At 40.0% G+C, this 25,581-nt stretch overlaps 1 protein-coding gene across 2 annotated transcripts in view; it reads right to left on the minus strand.

Annotated features, from left to right (window-relative positions):
- Positions 1-226: 226 nt before the first annotated feature.
- MBOAT2 (membrane bound O-acyltransferase domain containing 2) overlaps positions 227-25,581 on the minus strand; it is a 66,990-nt gene continuing 41,635 nt past the window's right edge. For both annotated transcript variants that reach the window (XM_033143068.1, XM_033143069.1), the window contains 10 exons: positions 23,508-23,603; positions 21,503-21,558; positions 20,262-20,316; positions 18,352-18,535; positions 8,185-8,377; positions 6,211-6,314; positions 4,434-4,498; positions 3,956-4,088; positions 1,940-2,091; positions 227-936 (listed from right to left, as the gene is read on the minus strand). In XM_033143068.1, coding sequence (XP_032998959.1) covers positions 684-936; positions 1,940-2,091; positions 3,956-4,088; positions 4,434-4,498; positions 6,211-6,314; positions 8,185-8,377; positions 18,352-18,535; positions 20,262-20,316; positions 21,503-21,558; positions 23,508-23,603 — 1,291 coding nt within the window. In that variant the 3' untranslated portion in view covers positions 227-683. The remainder of the gene's footprint in view (positions 937-1,939; positions 2,092-3,955; positions 4,089-4,433; positions 4,499-6,210; positions 6,315-8,184; positions 8,378-18,351; positions 18,536-20,261; positions 20,317-21,502; positions 21,559-23,507; positions 23,604-25,581) is intronic.

The raw sequence follows: 25,581 nt of genomic DNA on the forward strand, positions 1-25,581 counted from the left end.
CTAGAGCATTTCACCCTGAAAAGGGTGAATTTTGATTTTAAAAAAATTTGCCAAGAGGTTTTATAATGAGTGTTGATCAAATGAACCACTTCTGCATTGGCAATGTTTGCAGTCCTGAACTGCATGAATTTGATATACTAAGAAAACCCTCCAAATACTGAGATGCTTATTGCAATTCCTTCTTATCAGATGCTATAATTGACTTTCTACTTCCATTTCTCTATATTTGAACTATGCTTCCCACATATTATGAAAATACCACTTAGAAACATTATTTCAGTAGATAGAGGGTTTAAGGCAAGGCATTTGCTTGTTAAAGATATTTTCCTTCTGTTTCTCTGAATTGACACAATGACCCACCATCCCCGTAAGTGCCTTGAGATGCGCAACATACATTCAGCAAAGGGGCACACCTATGACCCAATGGACATATGCTGCAAGTCCTGAGTGCCCATTGAAATAATGGTAATATTTTCACATAAGGCGTGATCCACAGGAACATGGCACGGGAGAGGTTAATTTGCTTTGTTTCCATTCTTACTAGTGTATTCAATATTCCCTAGGGATACATAGCATTCTTTCCTTACTAACCCATCTTTTCCAGACAAATACAACAACCCCTTTTAAAAGGTGCTATAAACGGGTTTCGAAATATAAAATATATCCATCATAGCATCTCCTAATCATTGCTTCAGTGTTGTATTTCTGCAGGTGATTTCTCTTTTCTGATTGAAACTATTTGCCGTAGAGTAACTGTTATGTCCCATGACGCCTTTTTCTTCTTCATCGTCTCCTCCTCCTCCTCCTCGTTGACCCTGCTTTTTGGACCAAGAGGGCTGGATGCTTTCTTGCTCTTTATTTCCTTTTTGAGTTCTTTTCAATGGAGATATCAACAGTACTAAAATGCAGGCTATGTGGAGGCAGAAGTAACAGGAACTAAGCAAAAAAAAAAAAAATTAAAAAAGGGGGAGGAAACCATATTAAGTCAAATTGAACTCGGGAGTGTTTTGTGACAAAGCTATAAATACTGACCTGCTTGTCAGAAGGCCTGTTACACTAAGCACCAAGACCTCAAGAGGCATAGAAGGATCAAGGATTATTCTAAGCTAAGCATCTGTTCCTTCCAGGGGAATGCAACCCCATCCAGAACTGGCAGCCCCCCAACTTCCTGGACTTGAGAACCTCCCAAACTCAGAACCTCCATCTTCTCTGGATTCGTTACACTTCCCCAATGTTCTGTCCTATATACAGGGTAGTTGTCATAAAGCTTGAGGAACAAGACGGACCCTTGGGAAACCCTGCAAGTTAGCTCTTAAGGTGCTGGGCAATATTCCTCCATTGCTACACTCCGAAATCAGTCTCTGAGGCAGCAGCGAAATCACTGTGGACACGCTGTCCCCCATCTCCCAGCCCCCCACCCCACCCCACTGAGCCACTGCAGGAGGGTACCATGGTCAACAGTATCAAAAGCTTCCGAGAGCTGGAGGGCAACAAAGAAGACTGCAGTTCCCTTGTTCCTCTTCCAACAAAGCTCATTGGTACAGGGCGACCAAGGCAGTTTGAGTGCCATACCTAGGCCTGAAGCCTGACTGAAATGGGTCCAGATAATAGGCTTCTTCCAAGCATGGGATGGTAACTGGATGTCCATCACCCTCTTAAGAAACTTGTCAAAAAACGTGGATGATGGCCACTGGGTGATTCTTGTTCAATGCACCTGGGCTCAGATTTTCTACTTGAACTCCATAACCTTCCCTCGCCCAACTGCCCAATCCCTCCACCAAGCATCAAATATCACATGAAATTCTCTGCAAATGGAATTGAAGACTATATTACTGCTTGTTCAGCTTTCAGTGGTGGGGGGGGGGGGGCGGGGAGAACCCTTGAATAATTCCACTTGCCGTTTAAATCTTTTTTAAAAAACGCAAAAGTGTCAACTCACCTGTAAAACAGGTATGATGGTTTTACGGAGAGAAGTACAAATGGGACCACCGTGTAACTTATTGCTACTTGAGTCATCATCCATGTCATGATATCATAACATAATTTAATGGCTGGGGAGTCAATAAAGTAGTGCCTAATGTTCTTTCTAATCTAAACCAAAAAAAAGAAGAGGGGAAATAATTAGTAGGAGAACCAGGATCGCCATCACAGAATAGGTAGTCATCAGAAGTTACAAGAAACTACATCTAGATGCAGCCAAAATACAGAAAGCCTACAGTGTTGATCTTGATTACCTATTGATCCAATAAGTGTTTTCATAACACTGAGAGTTGTAGTGTGGCCCCCTGCTAGGTGATTTTTTAAAAAAAATTAAAATATATATACAGTGGTACCTTGGTTTACAACCATAATCCGTTCCAGAGGTCCGGTTGTAAACCAAAGCAGGTTGTAACCCAAGGCGCGCTTTTGCCAATGGGGCCTCCCAAAAAACAACAACGGGTTGTAATCCAAAAAAAGGGACATACACTTCCGGGTTAGATGTGGTTGTAATCCAAAACAGCTGTAATCCAAAACGGTTGCAAACCAAGGTACCACTGTATCTGTATTAAAATGACATGACATTGACTTTGTCATCTTCCCCTTTTCTAATATTACTGTTTGCGTTCTAGTAAAATCCTTCGGTTTTTATTAAGATTGAATCATATAGGATGTGATGAATGGCCGTGAAGTGACCCTCAAATCGAGAATCTTCTAGGTTTTCTGCTCTATCCGCCAATAGCATGGTGGGACGGCGGTGCTCGCTTGACCTCCAGTCACCAGCGTCGCTGCCGCATGCCAGGATGGAGAGGGTGAAAGCAGAGGGCGGGGCCATGCAAAATGCACCAGTGGAGCCAATCCAGCACTGCCGCAGTCATGTGTCACAGCACTGACCTCACCCCTCCTCCCCTCTATCCCAGTATGCAGTAAGTGACATGGGTGACCAGACGTCAGGTGAGTGCGACCGCTCCACCCCTAGCCGGCTGTAATAAATTTCCAGATCAGTTCTTGGCCTCTATCTGGAATAGGTAAAAACAGTGCATTTGTCTGCTTGTCACTCTCTCTTGCTGGGCACAGACATTCAAATTTCTTCACCTACCACCTCCTCAGTTTCCCATCTTCCCGCACTATGCTCCCAGCTTTACACGGGCATCTCCAGCTTTGACACTGGATTTTTTTAACTTATGGTAGAGCTGTTCTTATTAAGTGACCCACTGTGATTGCTTATGACTTGGCAACCTTCTGGTACTTTTATTGCCAGTTTCCCAAAGCTCCTAGTCCTAGTCCTTTCAGGACTAATTATATCCCCAAAACCAATCCTGACAAGACTGCCCACTTAAGAGTTACACTGGATGTTATTTTAAATGTGTTCCCTTCACGGAGAAGCAGTAGCTCGGGATCACAGTTTGTGGGGAGAAAGGGTTAAATGTCCCTTTCCCGTCTGCCAGGGTTCCAATCCTGATTACCACCATCTCCCAGCAGAGGGGTTGACAAGATGCTGAATGCATTAAATGCATCAATGCCATGTGCAGTTGCTGATAAAGACATAGCTGATCTTTGTCAAATAAATTGTTCCAAACATTACTCCCGGCGACTGTTCTATCATTAAACAAGGTGAGGCAACCATTTGGATCTTCAACCTTTGCCGGCAAAGAGGCTCAAGGTTACCCTGAATTAGTCATTCATTGATGCTTTTCCTCTACAATGATGGAAACAGAATAATAATTTCCATGTTCTGCCACTTCAAGTTTGAAGAAGCACCACACAATTATTCACTTATATTACTCAGACACTGGTGCTTTGGTTGGTTAATTCAGTCAAAAATATGCAAGTGGACTGCAAAATGCCTTTTTTTATTAAAAAAAAAAGCAGATTATTTTCCTCCCTCCTACAAATTTAAGGTTTTTAATGTAAACGTTAAGAGCCGCATTGAATTCGCACAATTCTTTGGCAAGAGCAGAGAGGCAGCGGTACTTACAGTTCGTGCTGCCATTGTCATGAGTACTCCTGTTATGAATGTTAAATAATATCCTGGATATACCCCATGCCAAATGGCTGACAAGATAAAGGTTTGTATTGTTGGACTGAAGGAGGCCCGTTCATAACATACTCTAAAAATCCAAGGAGAAATACATTTATTAAGAACAGGAGGAAGTGAAGCTCAGGGGAAAAAAAGCCTAGCAGAAATAACTTAATGTATTTATCATTGGCAGTTTCAAACTTAGAAGGGACTCTGTGCACTGAGTCCCAGCCCCCAATGAACACACAAATCATCTGATAAAATGACCGCTTATCTTAGGAGACAAGGTTTTAGTCAAAGGCCACCCATTTTCTCCTGCATTCGCCAAGGCCAGTAAACAATGTGTCTGGTGCTTTTGGTATCATCTTAGGAATGGCATAACATGACTCTTTTTATGACAGGCTTGTAAGAAACAAAAATAGATAACAGATAGTACCTTTTCAGCCAAAGAGCTGTCTGGATATTCCAGTTATCGAGAAACATCTTGAAACTTGTTGAGAACTGTAAAATTAACACACCGTTATTGTATTTCTGTAAAGCAGAGGTAATCATTATGTCATTACTTAGGGATTAAAAGAGATCATATTATTATGAAATAAGGTAAGGTAAAAAGGTAAAGAATCCCTGGATGGTTAAGTCCAGTCAAAGGCAATTATGGGGTTGTGGCAGTCATCTCGCTCTCAGGCTGAGTGAGCCAGTGTTTGTCCACAGACAGCTTTCCGGGTCATGTGGCCAGCATGACTAAACCGCTTCTGGTGCAACGGGATACCATGAAGGAAACCAGAGTGCAGGGAAACACCGTTCACCTTCCTGCCGCAGCAGTACCTATTTTTCTACTTGCACGCTTTCGAACTGCTATGTTGGCAGGAACAGGGACAGAGCAACCCCATCGTGGGGATTTAACTGCTGACCTTCTAATCGGCAAGCCCAAGAGGCTCAGTGGTTTAGACCACAGCACCACCTGCGTCCCTTATGCAGTATGTATTGATATGTATTATTTACAACCTTACTCAGCTATGAGTGATCGCCAAAGAAGAAGAAGAAGATGGTATGTATTATGCAATATGTATTGATGGGCAAATGAAAAAGGTTTCTTTCAGGGGAAGGGATGAAAGTGTAATCTACTTTGAGCTATCTTGGCTGCGTTTCGAAATGTTGTGGCTGACAATCACCTAGATATGTCGCATGCTACACCAACTGGCTCCACCATACGCAAACAGAGATGAAGAGGCTACACTGTCGAAGGTGCGCTCATTATACCAGGAGAATTTCATGACTCACAGTGGGGACGGATTGCCAAGTGTGCCCCTTTCCCTTCCACAACAAACACAGACACCTCTATAGCAATTGTCTCAAAGTTTGTCTAGGTATATTTAGACTATGCCTGTCTTATAGTGCCACTGGGAAAACAGAGTTTAAAAGAGTTTTGCAAGTGCTGCCAGTCACACACACACACACACACACACAATTTAGGCATGATCAGCAGTGGATATTCCTTATGTCACTCTTGCCTGAGGTTAGAAACTGCTGAATACTGTGGCAACTGTTATCCTCCAAGAGCTTAACTCAAGAAAGTGGCATGGGGTCCTGCCATTTGAGAAGGAGCCAAACATGTACATCTGGCCCCCCAAAATTTAAAAAAAATTATCTTCTTTCAGCCCTGACCCTCTACAACAAAATTCTGTTCAAGAAACAGAATTCTGAAAATCCAGTAGTGAGGATTCTAAACTGAAAACCTGGAAATGTTGGCCGGGGCTGAACTTTTCACTATACATGGGCACCAAAAAAGTAGCAGAACTTCTATCACTTGTTTCCTTCTCTTTGATGTGCTCCATTCAAAGCAATGGACCGGCACCATCTACTATGCAGAATGGGAAGACTTCCTCTACATAAGCAATGAGCCCTTTCTTCACATGGGAAGAAAGGACACGATTCAGCTTCTTCTCTTTTCATAAAGTAGAGGAAATGGAACATAAGAAGGAGACAGCGGGAGCAAGATGGCTAGTAACTCAACAAGAGGAATGTGACAAAGCTGCTCATTTTAGCAACCTGAATGCTAGTCTCCATAACTGATTTTAATGCACCAGTGGCAACTGGAATTCTTCTATTCCCGTCATATTTATCTCATCACTAAAGTTATACCAGAAACGGCCCAATACAAATCCAACTTTCAACATTTTCAATTAACATTTTCAGAAGATCCATATACCAACCTCTATATGAAGAATTCTTAGATTTGAAATTGAATCCCAGTGCGAGAGTCCACTTTTATCATATCCTCTAAATCCAAACCCAGCTGCATTATTAATTGCATCTGCTGCAAAGAAAGAAGGGAATAATTTGCAAGAAGCTTAAAAATCAATAAAATGAGATTTACATTTCGGCTTCTTTCACGTTTTAAGTTTGAAATGTCTACTTAGAAGCTTTCGTAACACTGGTCACAACTTTCAGTGAAAAGCCAAGTCCCTGACAAGGCTGGTTTGACCAGATAGATTACGTAAGACACATAAAACACTTTTCAAAGTTGCAATAAAAGAAGTTTCAGTCAAATGAGAAGGGAAAAGGTAATAAAGAATTTTCTCTGCCAGTCTGAAGCCTGAGAAGACTGCATTACTGCTCTCATTTCATGCACGCACCTAACTAATAAAGTATGAACTTCTTGGTATAATGTGGGCTTTGGGGATAATTTAGTGTTACAAGTGTATTGTGCTTTTGTAGTCACACTAAAATGTTAATCATATGCTTCAGATGCTCTCTTGTCATAATATACAGCACTATCAAAAGCAAATAAGTCTCTCTTTTCCTCCCTCATTAGCATATATAAAACTTTTCCTTCAGAATTCTAGATAATCTATTGCTATAGTCTAAATGACTAAATGCAAAGTTAACATAAAACTTGCTTTACTGGCTGATATGAAGGTACAGCTAATCCAGAAAGGGGGGGGAATGTTGCTGTTTTGAAATCAACTACTTTTAATTACTGCTTTCAACACACACACACACACACACACACACACCTGTTTTTTTAAATCATAGAATATTCATAGAGTTGGAAGAGACCACAAGGGCCATGCAGTCCAACCCCCTGCCAAGCAGGAAACACCATCTAGAGCTTCCCATTTGCTAATCCTCATTACCCAAGAAAGCTAAACTTAATCTAATGATGCATTATTATTCTTAAAAATAAAATAAAAAGTCAGTATGAAAACTCAGCCAAAATCCCCCACTTAGATAAGCATTTCAGCAAGATGGCAAACTGAAGATAATCGCCATTTATTGTGAAATGCAGGTACCAGAATAAGTAAATTATTCTAATGATGAAAAATGCTTGGGTGAAGTAAAACACAACACAAGAGTCTCGTGGCACCTTAAAGACTTAACACATTTATTATGGCCTAAGCTTTTATGGACTAGAGAGCAGAGTACACTTCATCGGATGCATAAAGTGGCTTTTTTAGCTGGCAGTATTAACCCACATGGATGTAGAGGGGAAGCTACTGAGAACAGTGGGGGTAAGCGGTAATGAAATGCAAAAAAGCACAGTCTGTGACACTTGCAATTAAAGCTTAAATGCAGGCACAGGTGCACACATACACACAAAGCCTAGGGATCATTCGCAACGAACTGCACTTGGCAAAAGCAATCCTAAAACGAATGGGTTAAATAATTTAACTTCTGGAGCAGAAGAGGAAACCACTGTCTCTATTTCAGCACAAATGAACAGAATCATTGGTTCTCAAAAGACAGCCTCATAATATATGTTACAATAAATAAAGAGAATCAAATCAATCACACTCCTCCCTCTCTTTAAAATAATGTTTCATATATCAACCCCCCAACTTTATAGCTGACATGATGCAACACTTTAAAGCTGCAATCCAGTTGAAGTAAATTGCTAACGGCTAGCAAATCATTTCATTTATTGTTTCTTATGAAAGCCCAGTTTTATATATGAATGCCTTTTTTTTTTACTTTTCTAAAACTCTTTCAGATTTATTTCAATCCAAGCACTACAGAAATATTAAGTAAGATCCTCCTACTGCCTTGCAAAAGAATCCATAGTTCTTTCACCACCCACAGGAGGGCAGTGTCTCAAATATATTCTGCAAACTATGCAACATGACACACCTTGGTGCAACATGACACACCTTGGTTCTTTTTTTTATAAAAAAAAAAAGTCTACTTACCCAACGTCCACGCAAAGTAATATTTAGGTCTGGCAGCCATAAGAGACAGGTACAAGTAGATAACCCTTGTAGGCAGCGAAGCTGTTGCTTGGAAATGTTCATCGATGTTGTACTCTACAGGCAAAGTTTTGCTAACAGTCATATGAAACAACAAGGATAGTCCACACACTATGAGTTTCTGCGCCACAGCTGTCTGAAACATGCAAGATGTAAGACTTTGTGAGCATCTTTCAAAAAACGAAACTTACAAGCGATGCATCTTACAGTATATAGAAGGTGCCTTATCTTTTTCTTTTTGGTGTGGGGGGGGGAGGGGATAGGGTCGAAAAAAACTCTTACAGTATTGTCTTTGCTTGCCCGAAAGAATAAAAGCAAACATTAGAGCCTAAACATGGACTGACTTACTTTCCTAGTAGAAACTGGGATCCCTTTAAACTATGAAGTGGAGTTTTTTTAAAAAGGGGGTTCTAACACCCATTGGGAGAACACTTCCAACAGGTAGCGAGCACTTCCTCGTTAGAGATGGACTGAACCATATACTGTACAGTGGTACCTCGGGTTAAGAACTTAATTCGTTCTGGAGGTCCGTTCTTAACCTGAAACTGTTCTTAACCTGAAGCACCACTTTAGCTAATGGGGCCTTCCGCTGCCGCTGCGCCGCCAGAGCACGATTTGTGTTCTTATCCTGAAGCAAAGTTCTTAACCTGAAGCGTTATTTCTGGGTTAGCGGAGTATGTAACCTGAAGCGTATGTAACCTGAGGTACCACTGTACAGCCGTGGACTGAACCATATACATAGAAAGGTTGCTTTTCGTCTAAATGCTCCAGACTATAGGAGCCAACTCCTGGGAGCCGAGGTCCCTTTGCCTCCCCCAATAAAATATTTGAGGGGGGTGCCCCCCCAAGTTGCCATTCAAATGGTGTGTGCGTGCCACGCCATGTGATTGATCATGCAGGGCGGGGCCTACCTGGGCCCCCCAGTATTTTATTCAAGTTGGCACCCCTGCTTGAGGCTTACTGGAGTGAACCATCTCTTCAATCGTAGGCATTAGCCTGTTCAGAATTGCTGGAAGCAACAAATTTTCTTGCAGAGAAGCGCAAATCCGCAACTGAGATTGGATAGTCTGTGTACTGGGATGCTTTCCCCACGTGCCCAGTTTTAGCTTAGTGATGTTGCGAGATTGGAATGTGACACTAATTCATTCAGTGGGGTTTTGGCCCTTTTAGTGCTTCAAAAGGAGCCGCGTTAACACCCAGTCAAACCATTCCTCCATCTAGCACAGTTATCACCTATCCGGGATTTCATGCAGAGGGCATTCCCATCCCTTCCTGAGAGATGCAAAGGACCAAACCTGGGATCTCCTGCTCATAAAAGCACCCACTTGACCACTGGGCTTTATTTCTGATATTTTACTCTGGATTGCACGTGTTGTTATTGTTTGTTGCTTCCATTTTGCAAGCTGCTCTAGTTACCTTCTGCACAGAAGAAGAGCAGGATATAAATATCCAGAAACAAGCAAATCAGAACAGTTGCAGCACTACAACTAAAGAAGGAGGCTTTCTATATTTGTTCCTGCTCTTTCATCATGGTAGGACCGAGTTGGCAGAGGGAGCATTCATGTGTTAGGCAGATGCTGGCTTGTCCAAGCAGGATGATGCCTCAGGGCACGAACTGGACAAAATTGGATTAGATTGCCCACATGTACATACCATCCCCATGAAACAGATTCAGTTCTTCCTCGCAAGTTGGTTTTCAAGTGTCAGGGTCTCTTAAAATATAGTGCCAATGTTTTTGAAAAGTTCTCTCCCTACCAGGGCATATCCAAATGTGTACGGTTTTATTTTATTTTATTGTTAATACATGGTAAATGGGCAAATGAATATCTGAAGGGGATCCAAGTTTATGAGACCAATACCTTTTCACACAATCAAGCCAAAAGGGGGGGGGGGGCTTAAGAGGAAAATTTAGCACGCAATAACAATTGCATACTAAACAGTCAAGCTGCATGTAATCTAAGAGGATTGGTATATTAGGAATCAAGTAAAAAGAGAGAAAGGGGTAACCAAAACTTGCTATTCAATGCCATCTAATCTGATCTCGTACCAAGACTTGAAAGGTGAAAATTACACCGTTCTAAGAATAAAACCTGCTGTGAACAGGTTTGTAGAGGCATGCTACTAAAGTGCAAGAGTCAGTTTAAAAGAAGTAGAGCTTCTAAAGCATTAGTGCTACGTATAAAAATGCAGAGTTGTGCTGGTAAAAGACAGGTATGTACTTGAAATGACTTCCTGTAAGTTTATGTGCACTGCAACTGTATATTATGTGTACTGAGAAGTAAGCCCTGCTGAGTTCAATTGGACTGACTCTCAGGCAACTGGCTGAAGACATGTGGCAACTGAGGGGGGCCTCAAAACAGCGTCCCTCTCCCCACCAGAGAAGAAGGGGTGAGGGAAGATCTACCTCAGTAACAAAGGGGTGGGAGAGAAAGATGGACATTGGGATTTGCTGACCCAGTGGATCCTGGTGCTTGACGTGATCACCCCACCTGGCCTCATGAGTAGGCCAGCCCTGCTCTCAGGTAAATGAGTATAGGATTGCAGCTTTCAAATTCCATTAATTTTGTTATTTATGGAGTTACCAAACATCTGTTTCTCAAGGTTCTTTTCTCTGATCAGCTATAAAGTTTTAATTCTGGAAGGTTAAGGAGTTTTCAGCAATCCACTGTTAATTTATCAGGTGGCTTTCATTTGAAAACCAGGAACGAGAAAATAAATTTTAAATATTACAATCCACTAATATTAAGTAAAAGAAGAAGAAGAATATAATAAAATAAAAGTAGCAGAGGGCTGAGAGGAAAGGTCGGAAATTTACATGATGATAAATTGTTAAATTAGTGTAAATGAGTTGTAAGGAGGCACTTCCATCTCCAAAGCTGAATGAACAAGGTTTGTTTTAATAATTATAATTCATAGCATTCCTGCTGTATATCATCGCAGCATTCTCCCACATTTTCCAATGATTTTTGGAGCATCTTTATTTTTCCATTGCTGAGCTAAACAGGGTTGTTACTTGCTGCCAATTGGAGATCAGCATTAATAACTTCAGATCAGAGCAAGAAGAATCATTTCTGAATTTCTGTCATTTCCTGTATTATATGCAAAACACTAACTCAATAAAGTGTTTTATGCAGTTTCAGAAAACGTGCACAGAATCTGCCATAGCTTTTACATCTCCAGTAGTAGTATTTGCCTGTGTATTTTACTCAGCCCATAAGTAGGCAGGTAACATTGAAGTGTTGCCTTAAATAAATTTTATTTCAGATTAACATTCAATAATGTTATTGGGGTATTTATTTACACACCCAACCCCATACTACTTCTGACACTGTAGTGTTGGATTTCATTACGTTCCATTCCCAATTTCTCTTATATAGTGCTTGCATCTGGGAGAGAATTAAGTGTATTTTTAAAATTGCTTTCTTTATATCAGTTTGTAATAAGAGCTTCTCAAAAAGGGTGCAGAACAGGTTTGAGGGGGAGAGGAGGGAAGTCCTACTCCATGAGTGGACCTCATTCCCATTGTGCATAACTCACTTAGCACTACGTTGAATTCTGTCTATAAAATCCTTATTTAAACCAACTGCTAAAGTGCAACAGCTTTTTCCAGACAGAGAGATCAACAGTCTATTATGTTAGATTGCTACATTCACTGTTTAATAACGAGGGTAACTTCTGGAGTTAACTTGGAGTTAACTTCTGCAAACAAGGCAAGAAGACTGCAATCATGTATACTCTTTGGTTTAAACTAAAGCACAGTTCCCATAGTTGTTCCTTATAAAATTCCTGTTCAATCTTTCATAGTGTATTATCATCATCTTCAAACCACTCCAGAATCTATCACAGTTCTGAAGCTTGATTATATCTTATTATATTGGGTACTCCCAGTCTTCCATTGTTTATCCTGTGATAGATTTTCATTAGCTGCTCTACTAGGTTTATTTGGAGCTTATGAATTTCATGATCCTTATCTGTATTTCAATGAGTTTCTATTTTCAAGGATAGTGTTATGAATAAGAACAGTATTTTAGGGATGAAGACAATGGATTGTTGTTGTTGTTTAGTCGTTTAGTTGTGTCCGACTCTTCGTGACCCCATGGACCAGAGCACGCCAGGCACTCCTGTCTTCCACTGCCTCCCGCAGTTGGGTCAGACTCATGTTGGTAGCTTCGAGAACACTGTCCAACCATCTCGTCCTCTGTCGTCCCCTTCTCCTTGTGTCCTCAATCTTTCCCAACATCAGGGTCATTTCCAGGGTGTCTTCTCTTCTCATGAGGTGGCCAAAGTATTGGAGCCTCAGACAATAGATACAGAAGCTGTTTTTCCCAGTCATGATAAATCAAGTTTTTCCAAATTGTTTTCAATCCGTGTTATTACGATCCCAAAATCTTTATGCATGTTATGAGCCAGTAAATAAATACCCCTAACTTCCTCCTTCAGGGAAAGCAAGGAAGGGCCTACAGAAAAATATTACATTTCTGTAATGGATCTAAGAAGTAAACAACAGTGACAAGAAATAACTTGGCCAGGAAACCATCCAAAAGAAAATTCAGTCACTCAAGTCACAAGACTTGTGCTCCCTCCAAAATTTCAATCCATTATGACTTTTAATTTTCATATCTGACACTTTAGGGTCATGTGAAATACAAAAGTCTAACTATCAGAATTTTATATCTATTTGAAACAGAATTTACACGCACACATGGGGGGAAGAGAGAGAGAGATTATACTTTAGATCTTAAGATCTGAAACATGTTTAGCCAAGAGGAGACCTCAAATAAGTCAATATACTTTGGTACGTACAGAAATCCTTAATGCTGTTTTCTCAGAATAGCCAGTCTTAACTAATCGTAACAATCTGAGCTATTACTATTTATCAAAACTAGAAAATAACTGCCAAATCTATCAACAGATTTTTAAACTACATATAGAAAAATTCCTAGAACTGGAATCATACACTTGCTGATGAAAGTAAACTGAGGTACAATGCCTCAGAGAGCTAAATTATTACTTAGATTTGTCCTCGTTTCTTTAACAGCACTTGTTCCTTAATTCATGTGTTATACAATTTTGAGCTCATATGAAATCATCCGAAAATTGGAGTAGGTTTTTATTCAATATGGCTTTTTGTTCATTTAAGCCATTTTAGAGTGAGGGCCAACTAACTGACATATTTCTCATTTTTCACATGTATATTTCTAATCTTAAAGTCAAGCCTTAAAATGAGAAAGTTTTTTTTTTTGCATGTTTTAAAATTTGCATTAGTGATATTCAAAAGTGCTTTTAAGAGATGTTTTTAACTCATCAGTTTGTTTGAGTTTTCTATAGGCAATTAAAAATGTTCTGAAAGAGATTTGACTGGGTGAGCAAAGTGACACTCCTTTGCAAATGAAATAGGAATTATCAATGTTTTCAAAATACACAGGTGGTTTATTCAGCACCTTTTAGAGCAGAAACTTTCTAAAATGGACTTAATATTATTTTTTGATTTATATACCGAAATAAGCTTCTATGTAAGTTTAGAAAGAATAAAACTAGTTGCACCGACATTAATATATGTAAACACCCATAACTAAATACACAATAAAGCAATCCCATTAAAATTACTATATCCTAGAAACGTTTGTCTGATTGTTCATTGTTGTTTTAGATTTATTTAATTGTTGCATGTCATATGCCCTAACGTAAACAAAGATGTATCTCAATGCAACCATGTTAAACAGTTTAAAGATGAAAAGGAATAAAAACTATGTTAAGGGTGGGGGGGCACTATATACGCAGTATCAGGACTAGCCATTTTAGCACCTGAGGCAGACCCCAAAATAGTGTCCCCCTCTCCCCGCCACACAAGGAGGGCCGAGTGAAGATCTACATCAGGAAAAAAGGGGGAAATAAAGATCAACATCGGGATCTGCAGCCCCTGTGGATCCTGCTGCCCGAGACACTCGCCTCACCATGCCTCATGAGTGGGCTGGCCCTGCTCACTATGAACAATTAATCAAAACAGCTCTTTACTGGCTGTCCATCAATTATATTCTTTACAAGAATGTCTGGTGATTCTGTAACGTCCTGCAAATGGATAATTATTGCCTATGTATAGACTATTTGTTTTCTGTCTTGTTGCATGTTACATAAGTTTGCACTGGGCCAGTTTGTGTGTGCTGTTAAGTTTTTGTGATTGTCAAAGATCCATTCCAGTTACATACCGTATATTGCGGCGTATAAGATGACTGGGCGTATAAGACGACCCCCAACTTTTCCAGTTAAAATATAGAGTTTGAGATATACTCAACCACAGATTTTCCACCCGGCGTATAAGACGACCCCCGACTTTTGAGAAGATTTTCCTGGATTAAAAAGTAGTCTTATATGCCAGAATATACTGTATTTATCACTTTTGAACATGAGCAACTGACCTTCCTTCATTTACTGTTTTTATCTATGAGATGCTGGTGTCTATTTTTTGTTAAGTCAAAATACTTAATTGTGTCGGTGTGGTGAAGAAGCTTAGAGTGCTGGGATTGAATATTGGTTTCATTTCGGCTACTTGCTCGGCTTATCAAGGGCCCGTTGGGCAAGTCACCATTTCAGACTCCGTTACAAAGCTGATGCTAATGATGATGAATACTCAAGTTTTTCACACAATGTCATTTCAGTAAGACAACCCTGTATAATGACCCTGAAAACAATACTTGCTTTATTGCTTATATTTTCCATTGTGTTACTGTTTCACTGAATGCTTAATTTGTTTAAACTTTGCTATAAGCCACCCTAAAACTTGTTATAGGGTGTCCTATAAATGCTCAAAAGAAAGATATGATAGCAATCATCTCAGGGTGATGATGGGCAGTTAGCAATGATCCACGACTGCCTAATTAGCAATGGTTCATGACAGGGCCTTCTCACTGGCAAGTTTCCTGCTTGTGGAATGCCTTCCTTGGTAAGGCGCCATCTTTCTCTCTCATTAATGCCCAGGAGAAATTTTTTAAAACCCTCCTATTTACCTAGTCATATGACGACTGAAAAATACTGTTCCCAGGAACCTTGAAATTTTTAGTTGTGAGGGTATTTGGCTATTTTAAAATGCTTTTAGATGTTCTTAATTTTCTAAATAGATATAGATATATAAAGATACAGATTCGTCCAGCATCTTCCCATGAGGCTGGGTGAAGTTCAGAAGCTTTGGCTACCATTTTGGTTTAGCCACAGATTGCTGCGGAACTGCTCTTAACAAAGGATAGCTTAAACAAACCTGTTTCAGAAAATAGGGTCTAAAGTTGGCTTGTTTGAAACTTGCATGATTACCGGTAACTAGCGTTTGTCAAGTTTGGATGGCATAACTAATTGTGATTAACTAAAAGCAGAAGCACACAAAACTAGGAGGGGCTATACATGTTCACGTCTAGCTAAACCGCAGCTTAGCGTGATGTCAAAATGCAGCCAATGCCTTGCCAAAAAGGCACTCCATTAATTAATGACTGAGATTTAAAGCTGTGATTTCCTGACTCATAACTCACAAACGTGGCCTGAAGGGACAGGATACAATAACCCTGCCGGAGCTAATCAGGTTTGGATATGGTCGGTTTCTAGATGGAAAACATGTATACTGCCTTCCACAGAATATGTATTCATGAAATATATCCACGGGCTATACATGAAATAACAATTTTAAAATCCAGTTATATTATACCATACCACTCTCCACTTTGCTACACTAACTCCACATAAATGGGCACCCACAAAATTATGGAACATTCTGAGCGCTGGAAAGCACTGTAGAAATTATTGCTTTATGTGTTAACTCTGTATCTGATGCCTAAGATTCAATGTCCCACTGGGAAAGACAGCAACTAATCTCAGTGGATGTTAAAGCGGGTCCTAGGTGGTTAAAACTTTATTTTAAGACACATTGTTTGGAGTGGAGCTCATTTTGATGCTTGCTTGGCAGCTTCACAAAATATAATTAGTTCAGCAAAGCTTGTGGCATTTGGGACTGCTGCACAAGGAGTTACGCACACACTGAGGCAATTAACAAGGGGTTAAATAGCTAAAAATATTACTAAGAAGCCATAAGCAAAGGGGATGTGTTCCACAAGAACATGGGAGTTTGAGGGTAGCTAATAGCTATAAGAAAAAGAAACTTACGAAGATAGACATTAATTTCAGACAGTTGACACCAGTTTGAGCACCAACAAATGATAGCTTGTAAAAAGGCACAATAGGAGGGAGATATGAGGTAAATCACTTGTGAATGTTGACTATATTCAGTTAACATGCAATTAGCACAGTAGAAACTTACATTAAGCTCATATCATGCGCCTAACGAAGTTAGCAGAAGGAGAAGGGACTGTCGTTAATTTTATGCTACAGAAATAAAACTCAAATGAGAAAGGAAGCTTATTAGATTAGGGGAAAGAGAGTTCTTTCATCTAGAGCTTCCCATTTGCTGATCCTCATTACCCAAGAAAGCTAAACTTAATCTAATGATGCATTATTATTATTCTTAAAAAGAAAATAAAAAGTCAGTATGAAAACTCAGCCAAAATCCCCCACTTAGATAAGCATTTCAGCAAGATGGCAAACTGAAGGGCAACTCTTTTTATGTAAGTAAGCAAGTTGAGCTAGCAACCTGACACAGCAAATGCAGCAGGGGGCAAAGAGTTGTACGATCCACGTTATTTCCCAAGAAGCACACAATATTCACTGGTGTTATAAAATGCAGCCAAATTTCTCTTTCAACGCCAGCTGGGAAGTGTAAAATACCAAGAGCAAACACAGGTTCCCTTAAAAGTAATGTCAGAAAGCTAGTGCAGCGTAAGTAACTAAAAATGTCAAGCATGTGAGCAATACAGCTAAAGAAAACTTACCTATGCTGTGTGATCGGCTGAGATTTTGAAGGTAGAGTTCTTTATAAAGCCTCAATTATAGACCCTGCGCTTGACCAACACTTGGGAGTTTTCTAGCAAGTTTACACAGTAAAAATGCAAAAGGCCATCTCTTTGTCAACCACATGGTTCTACAGGTATGTTAGGAACAGAGAAGATTTTCTCATTTCTAGGTCAGGGCGGTGGAGGAGGTTGGCAATGAGCTCCTGAAGTTCAGTTGTCCCTTAGCTACTATGAGTTGAGCCACCCAACCTCACATTTAACCCTGGTTCACAATGCTTGGCATCAGTCATTTCCTCTGCAACTTCTCCCATCACCAATATTTTCACTAGTTTTGGGGATGGTAGTGGAGAGAGCAGCGGATGATAAAGCCAAAGACTGCATCTAAGCAGATACGGGGCCCGATTCAGCTAAACAGTTGTGCTGGTAGGAGCCAGCATGACAAATTCTGCCAGTGCAACAAACGAAACAAACTTGTTAGACCTTAGAATCCAAAACAATACAGGGTGCTATTCAGCCAAGTTTTACTCAAGAGTAGATTCATTCATTTCAATGGCCCTAACTTAATTAGATTCACTAATTTCAAAGGATGTCCCCTGTGAAAAATCTAGTTGGAATACCACCCTGTATTACTTCAGATTATAAAATCTAACAAAAAGTACAGTGGTACCTTGGTTTCGGAACGTAATCCGTTCCGGAAGACCGTTTGAGTTCCGAAACGTTTGAAAACAGAAAACTCAAAACGGAAAACTTAATACGGAAGCTGCATTTCATGTTCGACTTCCAAGGCGCAATCGAAAACCGAAGCATTTACTTCCAGCTTTACGGCGTTCGAAAACCAAAACGATCGTCAACGGAGATGTTTGAAAACCGAGGTACCGCTGTGCATGGTTTCTTCATTCATTCTTGTTGTCCCCAGCCTGCTGCTACAAAAGAACTCATTAATACTAGAAGCAGCAGGGAAATTACATTATAGGAACATACTGAAATATGTAACTGCTTCCGAGGCTACTATACATTGGCCCACAAGGTCCGTTAATGAGTATCTATGGAGAATATCTACCTTTAGACAGAACTGTGCCATTCATGAATGATCACCACTCGTGTTCAAGATACAGCTTGAGAGAGTTATGCCTGCAAGGAACACGTAATGCGAACAAAGCTTCTCATGCACTAGAAGAACAGCAGCACAGCAAAAAAAAAAAAAAAAAGCCGTAGATCTTACATTTGGAGAGGGATCTGTTTGTTCGTATTTTATCTCTTCTTTCCCATTTGCTTCAGACTGTGTCAGTTGGTATGATCTGCCTTCAATGAAAGTAATATAGTCTTTATAAGAGCATAATGGGCCTGCCAGGATACCCATGAAATTACAGTTGTAACTTAAATACTCCAGTAGACTTGGCATGCGCCTGTAATTCAAAGACAAGCATCTGGTGAGGTTTTCACTGACATTTTCTAAGAGAACAACACTAAAACCACACACTGATTGTATTCTAGTTGCTATTACTTCCATTTCTACTTGATGTCACACACCTCCACTTTTAGCTATATAGACAGAAAGTTAATAGGAATGGGCCCCCCCCCCAAAAAATCCAATGGCTCTCCAGCTGTTTCTAAGAATTCTGTGTGTTGGTTCCCAAGCTGGTTAACGCTTGTCCACAAGTCAATGTGAGTTGAAAAAATGCCAGGCACAATATAGTACAAGGGGGTTTGAGGGAATCAAACCACAGGACAATTTTTTGTTTCACATGCCTGATGTTCCTCTGCATCTGGCAGCATGTGAGTGCCAGGGAGTCCTCTGAACATGGTGCAAAGCACATAATATTTCTACAGTAAATGCCACGCGGAGAACAGAGATTAACCTACTCGAATATAGTGGGATGTTACAAAAAGTCGAAAGCTATCTTTCAACGTGCTACGGAAATTAGTTGTTTATCCTATAAGATTCAGCTTGCATAGCAGTTATTTTGCTTTACTGGCAGTCTGCGGTTGCATGTGCTAGAACGCTTTAGCATAGCTTTGTTCCTGTGACTAGAGCAGTACATGAACCAGCAAATGTCACCCATATCACCCATATTAATGAACCATACTAATACTAATACTAATAATAATAATAATACATTTTATTTGTACCCTGTCCTCCCCGCTGAAGCCAGGCTCAGAGTGGCTAACGTCATACAAATAACATAGTATACATAAAAACAGGCATCAATTAATTAAAATACATCTTAAAATAAATTCAGACAAATTAAAATCTGGACAAATGGCAGTTATCAGTTAAGATTGACAGCGGTTAATACTTGCCAGGATCAACTGTTTTCACTGATCATATAAGGACCTGTGAACAGACTGGGAGGCCTCCTTCATGCTGTTCTTATACAAAGGAAAATAGGTCAGACTGCCCCCTGGCCAAAGGCCTGGCGGAACAGCTCCGTCTTGCAGGCCCTGCGGAAAGATGTCAAATCCCGCAGGGCCCAAAGACTCTTGTGGGAGAGTGTTCCACCAGGCCAGGGCCACGGCCAAAATGGCCCTAGCTCTGGTCGAGGCCAGTCTAATTTCCCGGGGCCCGGGATCTTCAGAGTGTTGTTGTTTGCAGACTGTGAGGTCCTCCGTGGGGAATACCAGAGGAGGTGGTCCTGTAGGTACGAGGGTCCTAGGCCGTATAGGTCTTTGAAGGTTAAAACCAGCACCTTAAACCTGATCCTGTACTCCACCAGTGGAGCCTTAATCCTTAATACCCTTAATCCTGAAGCCAAACTTTATTGATTTCTCTTAACAGGCATTATTTAACGGGGTTTGATTTCTGGAATGAAGGGAAAATCCAAGGGGTGAGTCAACACTTGTCTATATAAATAAAGGGTCTGGGAGGTATTGACTCATATCAAATGTAAAGTGAGCTGCATCAGACTCAACAGCATAATATATCCAAAGTTATTAATTCAAAGCATATTATTCTATCCTACTTTTGGGGGTGAAAAACTCAAAATGGCTTCATTTGTACTTTACACAAATGAGCAGAATGCAACTCAGAGTTTTAAGGGGTCTCCTTAGCTTCCTGTTTTCAGCAGAATGGCCGATTGAAGGTGGAGTCTGAGGGGCCAGCTAGCAGCTTACACTGAAGCAGAGAAAACTTACCTCACAGCTAAGCATCGCTGTGATTGTGTCAGTTCTTCCTCCTTTCGAAACATTCCTGTGGGTTGAGGAAAGAAATGGAGTGTAACGTATTGGGCTGGGTTGAACAGTGATGCCAAACTGTAACTTGGCGTCACAATAATGGGTTGCGGTAAGCCTTGGGCCATCGCATTCCCCAATGCAGCCATAAAGAAGGAGCTCAGCAGCTTACATTGCCCTTGTAGATAAACTGCAGCTTGGTGTATTGTTCAAATCTGGACAAGCTGCAGTAAATGTTAACTATAGTCAGTGAAAACCAACCAACTGCAAACCATGGTTTAAAAAGCAGGCTTGCTTCAAGTAACCTTAGTTAAGATTAACGTAGGGTTTGGGGGGCATGATAAAACTGCAGCTTATCCACCATGGGAAGGTATCTGAAGAAGTGTGCATGCACACGAAAGCTCATACCAAGAACAAACTTAGTTGGTCTCTAAGGTGCTACTGGAAAGAATTTTTTATTTTATTTTGTTTTGACTATGGCAGACCAACACGGCTACCCACCTGTAATGGGAAGGTTCTGTTCTCCTCACTGAAGAGGGGAACATAAAAGCCCAAAGGATTGTCGAGATTTTTCTAACACTAAACCTTGATTTAACATTATGTCCCTATTTTTTTCCAAATGAACTGTGTAACTTACTTAGTCCCAAAACACCCTCCTCCTTATAAGAATGGCTATCTAAACTGATCAGTCACGACATAGCTTAGTATATCTGAACTCCTTTATTACCTATCTTCCTAACTTTACATACCACAATATTGCTAGATACATATTGCATACAAAAACCAAGAGCAGTTGAACAAGGCACAGAACAGCTAAGTAGTAGTATAGTATCCAGCCCTTTACAGTCACCAGTTATCTGTTTTGTTAATTTAACAATAAGCATAACTCCTTCACCTATTGTAAAGGACTGCCAGAATAGAAAATAAAGGATATCCTTGCATGACCTGCTACATGTTCAGCATGAGCAAAGAAGCTTCCTTGAGAGTTTTTACATAGTTCTTTTGTTGTTGTTGTTGTTTACTGTCACATAGCATTCCCCTCATTAACAGATAAACATACTGGTACAATTATGCATCTCCAATTCCTGTTAAAAGACATGTGAAAATAAATATGGCCACATGGCTTATGTTCCACACAGCAGGAGAAGGCATTAACAGGAGAGAATTTAGCTCATCGTCCTGCCCCTAGCCCCCCAAAGTCTTACCATCATGAATTTCATACGCCAAGCTTGTGATTTTCTGTGTAATTATCATCATTGGGCTGTGACAAAGTGAGAGGGAAATGAAAAAATAAAAAGACTTCAGAAACAGAACGTGCAGATCTCACCCATAAAAGTATTGCTTTCCAACAGAAAGATAGAACTGAACGTGCCATTAATTTGTTTTTAAAACATGCCATTAGAAGTCTTTTTATGGGTAGGCCTGTATGGAAGAGAAACCAGTGGCATTAGCATCAATACTAAACCAACCAGCTATATTGTTTGATGCCCAGGAATTCAGATCATTGTCAAGAGGCTTTGATTTTGAAGCTATTCTGGGATATTCAGCAACTAAGCATGACCTTTCCATGGTGGTTATGCAACTGTGGAATTGGGAAACCCATTGGGTTTCCTCTTTTTGCCAGATATATACAATTTTAATTCAACTCTATTTATCACTGTGCAGCGCCACAGGTTAAAAGAAGGGAGACCTTGGAGGAAGGGTGGGATAACAAGTGTAAGAAAACAAATGACCATTTCATTTGAGCTAGCATAACAAGATAACAATTTGATCAGGGTTGCCATTTATTTCCAACCTTGATTTGTGGACAAGCTTTGTGATTGGGCAAAACGACAAAATTGTTTCCCACAAACCAGCGGCAGAATTCCTTCACCTCACAAACCGAAGAGTGTGAAGAAGAGGATGGAGCAGTCAAACCTGATGCACTTGCATGAGCCACCCCTTGGCATTCATGTTTATGCATTTATTTACGCACATATGCACCAGAGAACAAAATGCATGATTTCCCACCATGAAGGTCATTCTCATATACACAGGTGTTCTTGAAAGCCAATGGAAGAGACTAAAACTTGACAAATGGCATGTTTAGGTTATTTTTTAAAGAGACACTCCCAAATCTGGGGCATTATTCACCAGGTAGAGGTACCAGAAAAAAATGGCTGTCCATAGTAAATATAGTAGTGTTGTTTGAGCCTGTCGGGCACATGCAGTCAGCCACATATTTGCTCCATAAATACAGCTGACTTTGAAAAATTGAACTTATTTTAAAAGCAATAAAAAGTAATTAGTGTCGTTGTACAGCCAGCCTGTAGGGAGCATATTGGTTTTCCTGCATGTCACGGAAGACATTGTTTGCTGCTTTTTAGTCACTTGGGTAATGTTAATTATAATAACAGAGAAAGCAATATAGCAAAGATCCATCAGTACTCAGGAGAAACACCATTCCCTGATTACACAATTCAGAGTAGAAAAATCAAAACACATTTTCACAGTGTAAGGAAATGGTAATCTGGAGGTCCCATGCCAACCACAGATAAAGGAGGGATTTTGACTCCCTCAAAAAAGCTCTACAAAACCCTCTTATACCAAGGAGAGGAGAAAGATGACAAAAGCACATTGGCAGATAAATTGGTTGAAGAGAACAGCATGAAGAGAGAAATTTTTAATACTTGTGTTTTTATTGCACATCACCATAGGCACATGTTAAATAGAGAGGCAGTATTAAATGCTTTGCCCCAAATGGCAAACAACAGCTTTGGGCAGGGGGATTTTCACAGGAAAGTAGCACAATGGATTTCCTATGTTGCATCTATCTAACTCCAAAAGGAGCTGTGATGAATCTAGGTAGAAATTTGTGTGGTAGCAGTCCTTCCCAGACAGATATCTCAGTATAAACCTTACATGCATGGAGAAGATTGTACAGAGTTCTTCCCCTGTAGATAAACAGGCAAAGATCTCAAAAGAAATCCATAGAAACTGATTAAATAACTTCTAAATTGTGCATACATGTACACAGTTCCAGGAAAACACGTTTAACTCATTTAATTCATCTGTCTGCCTATCTATCTATCTATCCTCAATGGGTTGTATCCAACTAAGTAATACATAACTAATGTCAATTGATTTTAACGGGTTAATTGGATACAATCCACTATACAGGTATTCAGCTAGAGAAATAACTGGGATATAGAAAGTATTATTTATTCTTACCCAGAAAAATCAGCAGAATATTGTCCATAATCAAAGATATAGACTCTAGAAATTTGGCACACAGTGAGGTATCCCAAAGCAAAAACAAAACAATATCTGAAAGAGAGAAGGTAAAGTAGTTATTAAATTATCTATCATGTAAGTGCACTGACTAGAGAGTAATATAAGCTTTTTACAAAATCTTTAAAGCTATGGATGCACACACATATGTTAAGAACATTATTTCCCCACAACAAGCCCAGTTTAGGGCACGGCACCCAGAGAATATTCTGCAAAATAACCAACTGAAATAGCTCCTTTCTCAATACAACAGAAGAGGGATTCACCCATCTATATTTTAGGAGTCTGCTACTATTTGCAAACAGTTTCAAGTACACTTATCTTTCTATTCTGACTTCTTATAAATGTTTTTTCTGATCTACATCTTCAATTTTCCTGCTAAGAATTTTAAATAGCAAAGTGTACTTTATGGCTTGAAATTATAATTGGGTTGCTACATCTACAGCAATCATTATTAGGTTGCTACATCTTCCTTTCATGAAAGTCTGCAATTACCTTGGCAAGAAAGTAGCAGTGCATGATATGAGAGAGGCAATTGTCACAATGTTCATTCACAGCAAATTACCATATTATTCCATGTATTGGATGAGGTTTTTTGACTCAAAAATCATGTCCAAAAACTGGGGTTGTCCAATACACACAAATAGTGGCATTGGGGGGGGGGAGCGGCATGCCGCCAGCCAGCCGGTTGGTGGGAGCGTGGCTTCGCCCAATGCCGCAGCGAGTGGGGAGCAATCTGGGGGGTGTTTCTCCCCTCATTTTCTTAAAATTGAGTTCCCCAAAATGGGGGGTCCTTATACATGGGGGCATTTTATAGATGGAAAAATACGGTAATGCTATCCGAGATTATCACAGTACAAAGGTGATAATAGTCCCATATCCACTATGGGATTAATTTGTTATAAAAGGGCCCTTAGACCATCTTGAAACCTTATTAAAGCAGACACTTTCATATTGTTGCATGTAAGTGTCTTCATACAGCCTGCCTGTAAGCGTATTATAGTGGCAGAAGCTTGAGATTCTGTAGGACAGGACAGGCACAGAAGAGAAAGGAAGAGCATCTACAAGCTTCCAGGTAAAACTACACTATGGTTCTACAGCCATCTGTAACTAAATTCCTATTGCACAGTGCCTACTCCACCACACCAGATTATTTCATTAAGTATTACAGAAAGAGGCATTCTGATAAATGCCATTTACGGTAAGACAGATGACATTTCAAATAATGAGCACTACAGAAAATGAATTCAAACACAATAGTACACACAATAATTTGACACACAAACTTTACGGTCATTAATATTCCCTTACCACGGTAGAATCTGTAGCAATGAATATGGAAGTGCACATTTTATGTAAAAAGCCAATGACAGCAGCACTGAGCATCTGCTTGCTTATAACAGTTATTAATAAGCTGCATTAATTAAAATTCTTGTTTATACTAAATGATTTCAGCCATAAAACAAACGTGCATAGCTGTTCTTGAGCAGCCACAAATTGTAGATACTCCCATGAGGCTCAGAATCATATTTGGGAGTTAAATAGAAGCAACAAGAAGAAAATAAAAAGGTTTATTTGTTGCCAGAGTTGCGCCTTTATAAATATTCTTATACAACATGCACAGGAGCCCTTACCACCTGTTCCTCTAAGCAAGTCCTGGATTCCATCCTAAGCATGCCTACTCAAAGATTCCAATGATTTCAATTAGACTTGCTCACAGGTTAAATGGGTACAGGATTTCAGCCTTAATGTCCTAAGCGCTAAATGCACACACAATGATGTACCAGATTCCTCCCTTCCCTCATCACCCTCAGCAACACAACCAGCAATTAACTTCCAGAATTAGAATTTGTCACAAGCCATTGGAAGTTGTGCAATCGGACAGTTCTGCTCCTTACCAGGCAGGATATGGTTCAATTACTGTTTTCCAGTGTGCAAATTAGGTAGGTTTGTCTTTAACTGCAAAATGGAGCTAAATCTAAAGTTTTGTAACTAAAACTAAAGTTATACAACA

This window comes from Lacerta agilis, chromosome 3 (assembly GCF_009819535.1).
Source record: "Lacerta agilis isolate rLacAgi1 chromosome 3, rLacAgi1.pri, whole genome shotgun sequence".
NCBI lineage: Eukaryota > Metazoa > Chordata > Lepidosauria > Squamata > Lacertidae > Lacerta > Lacerta agilis.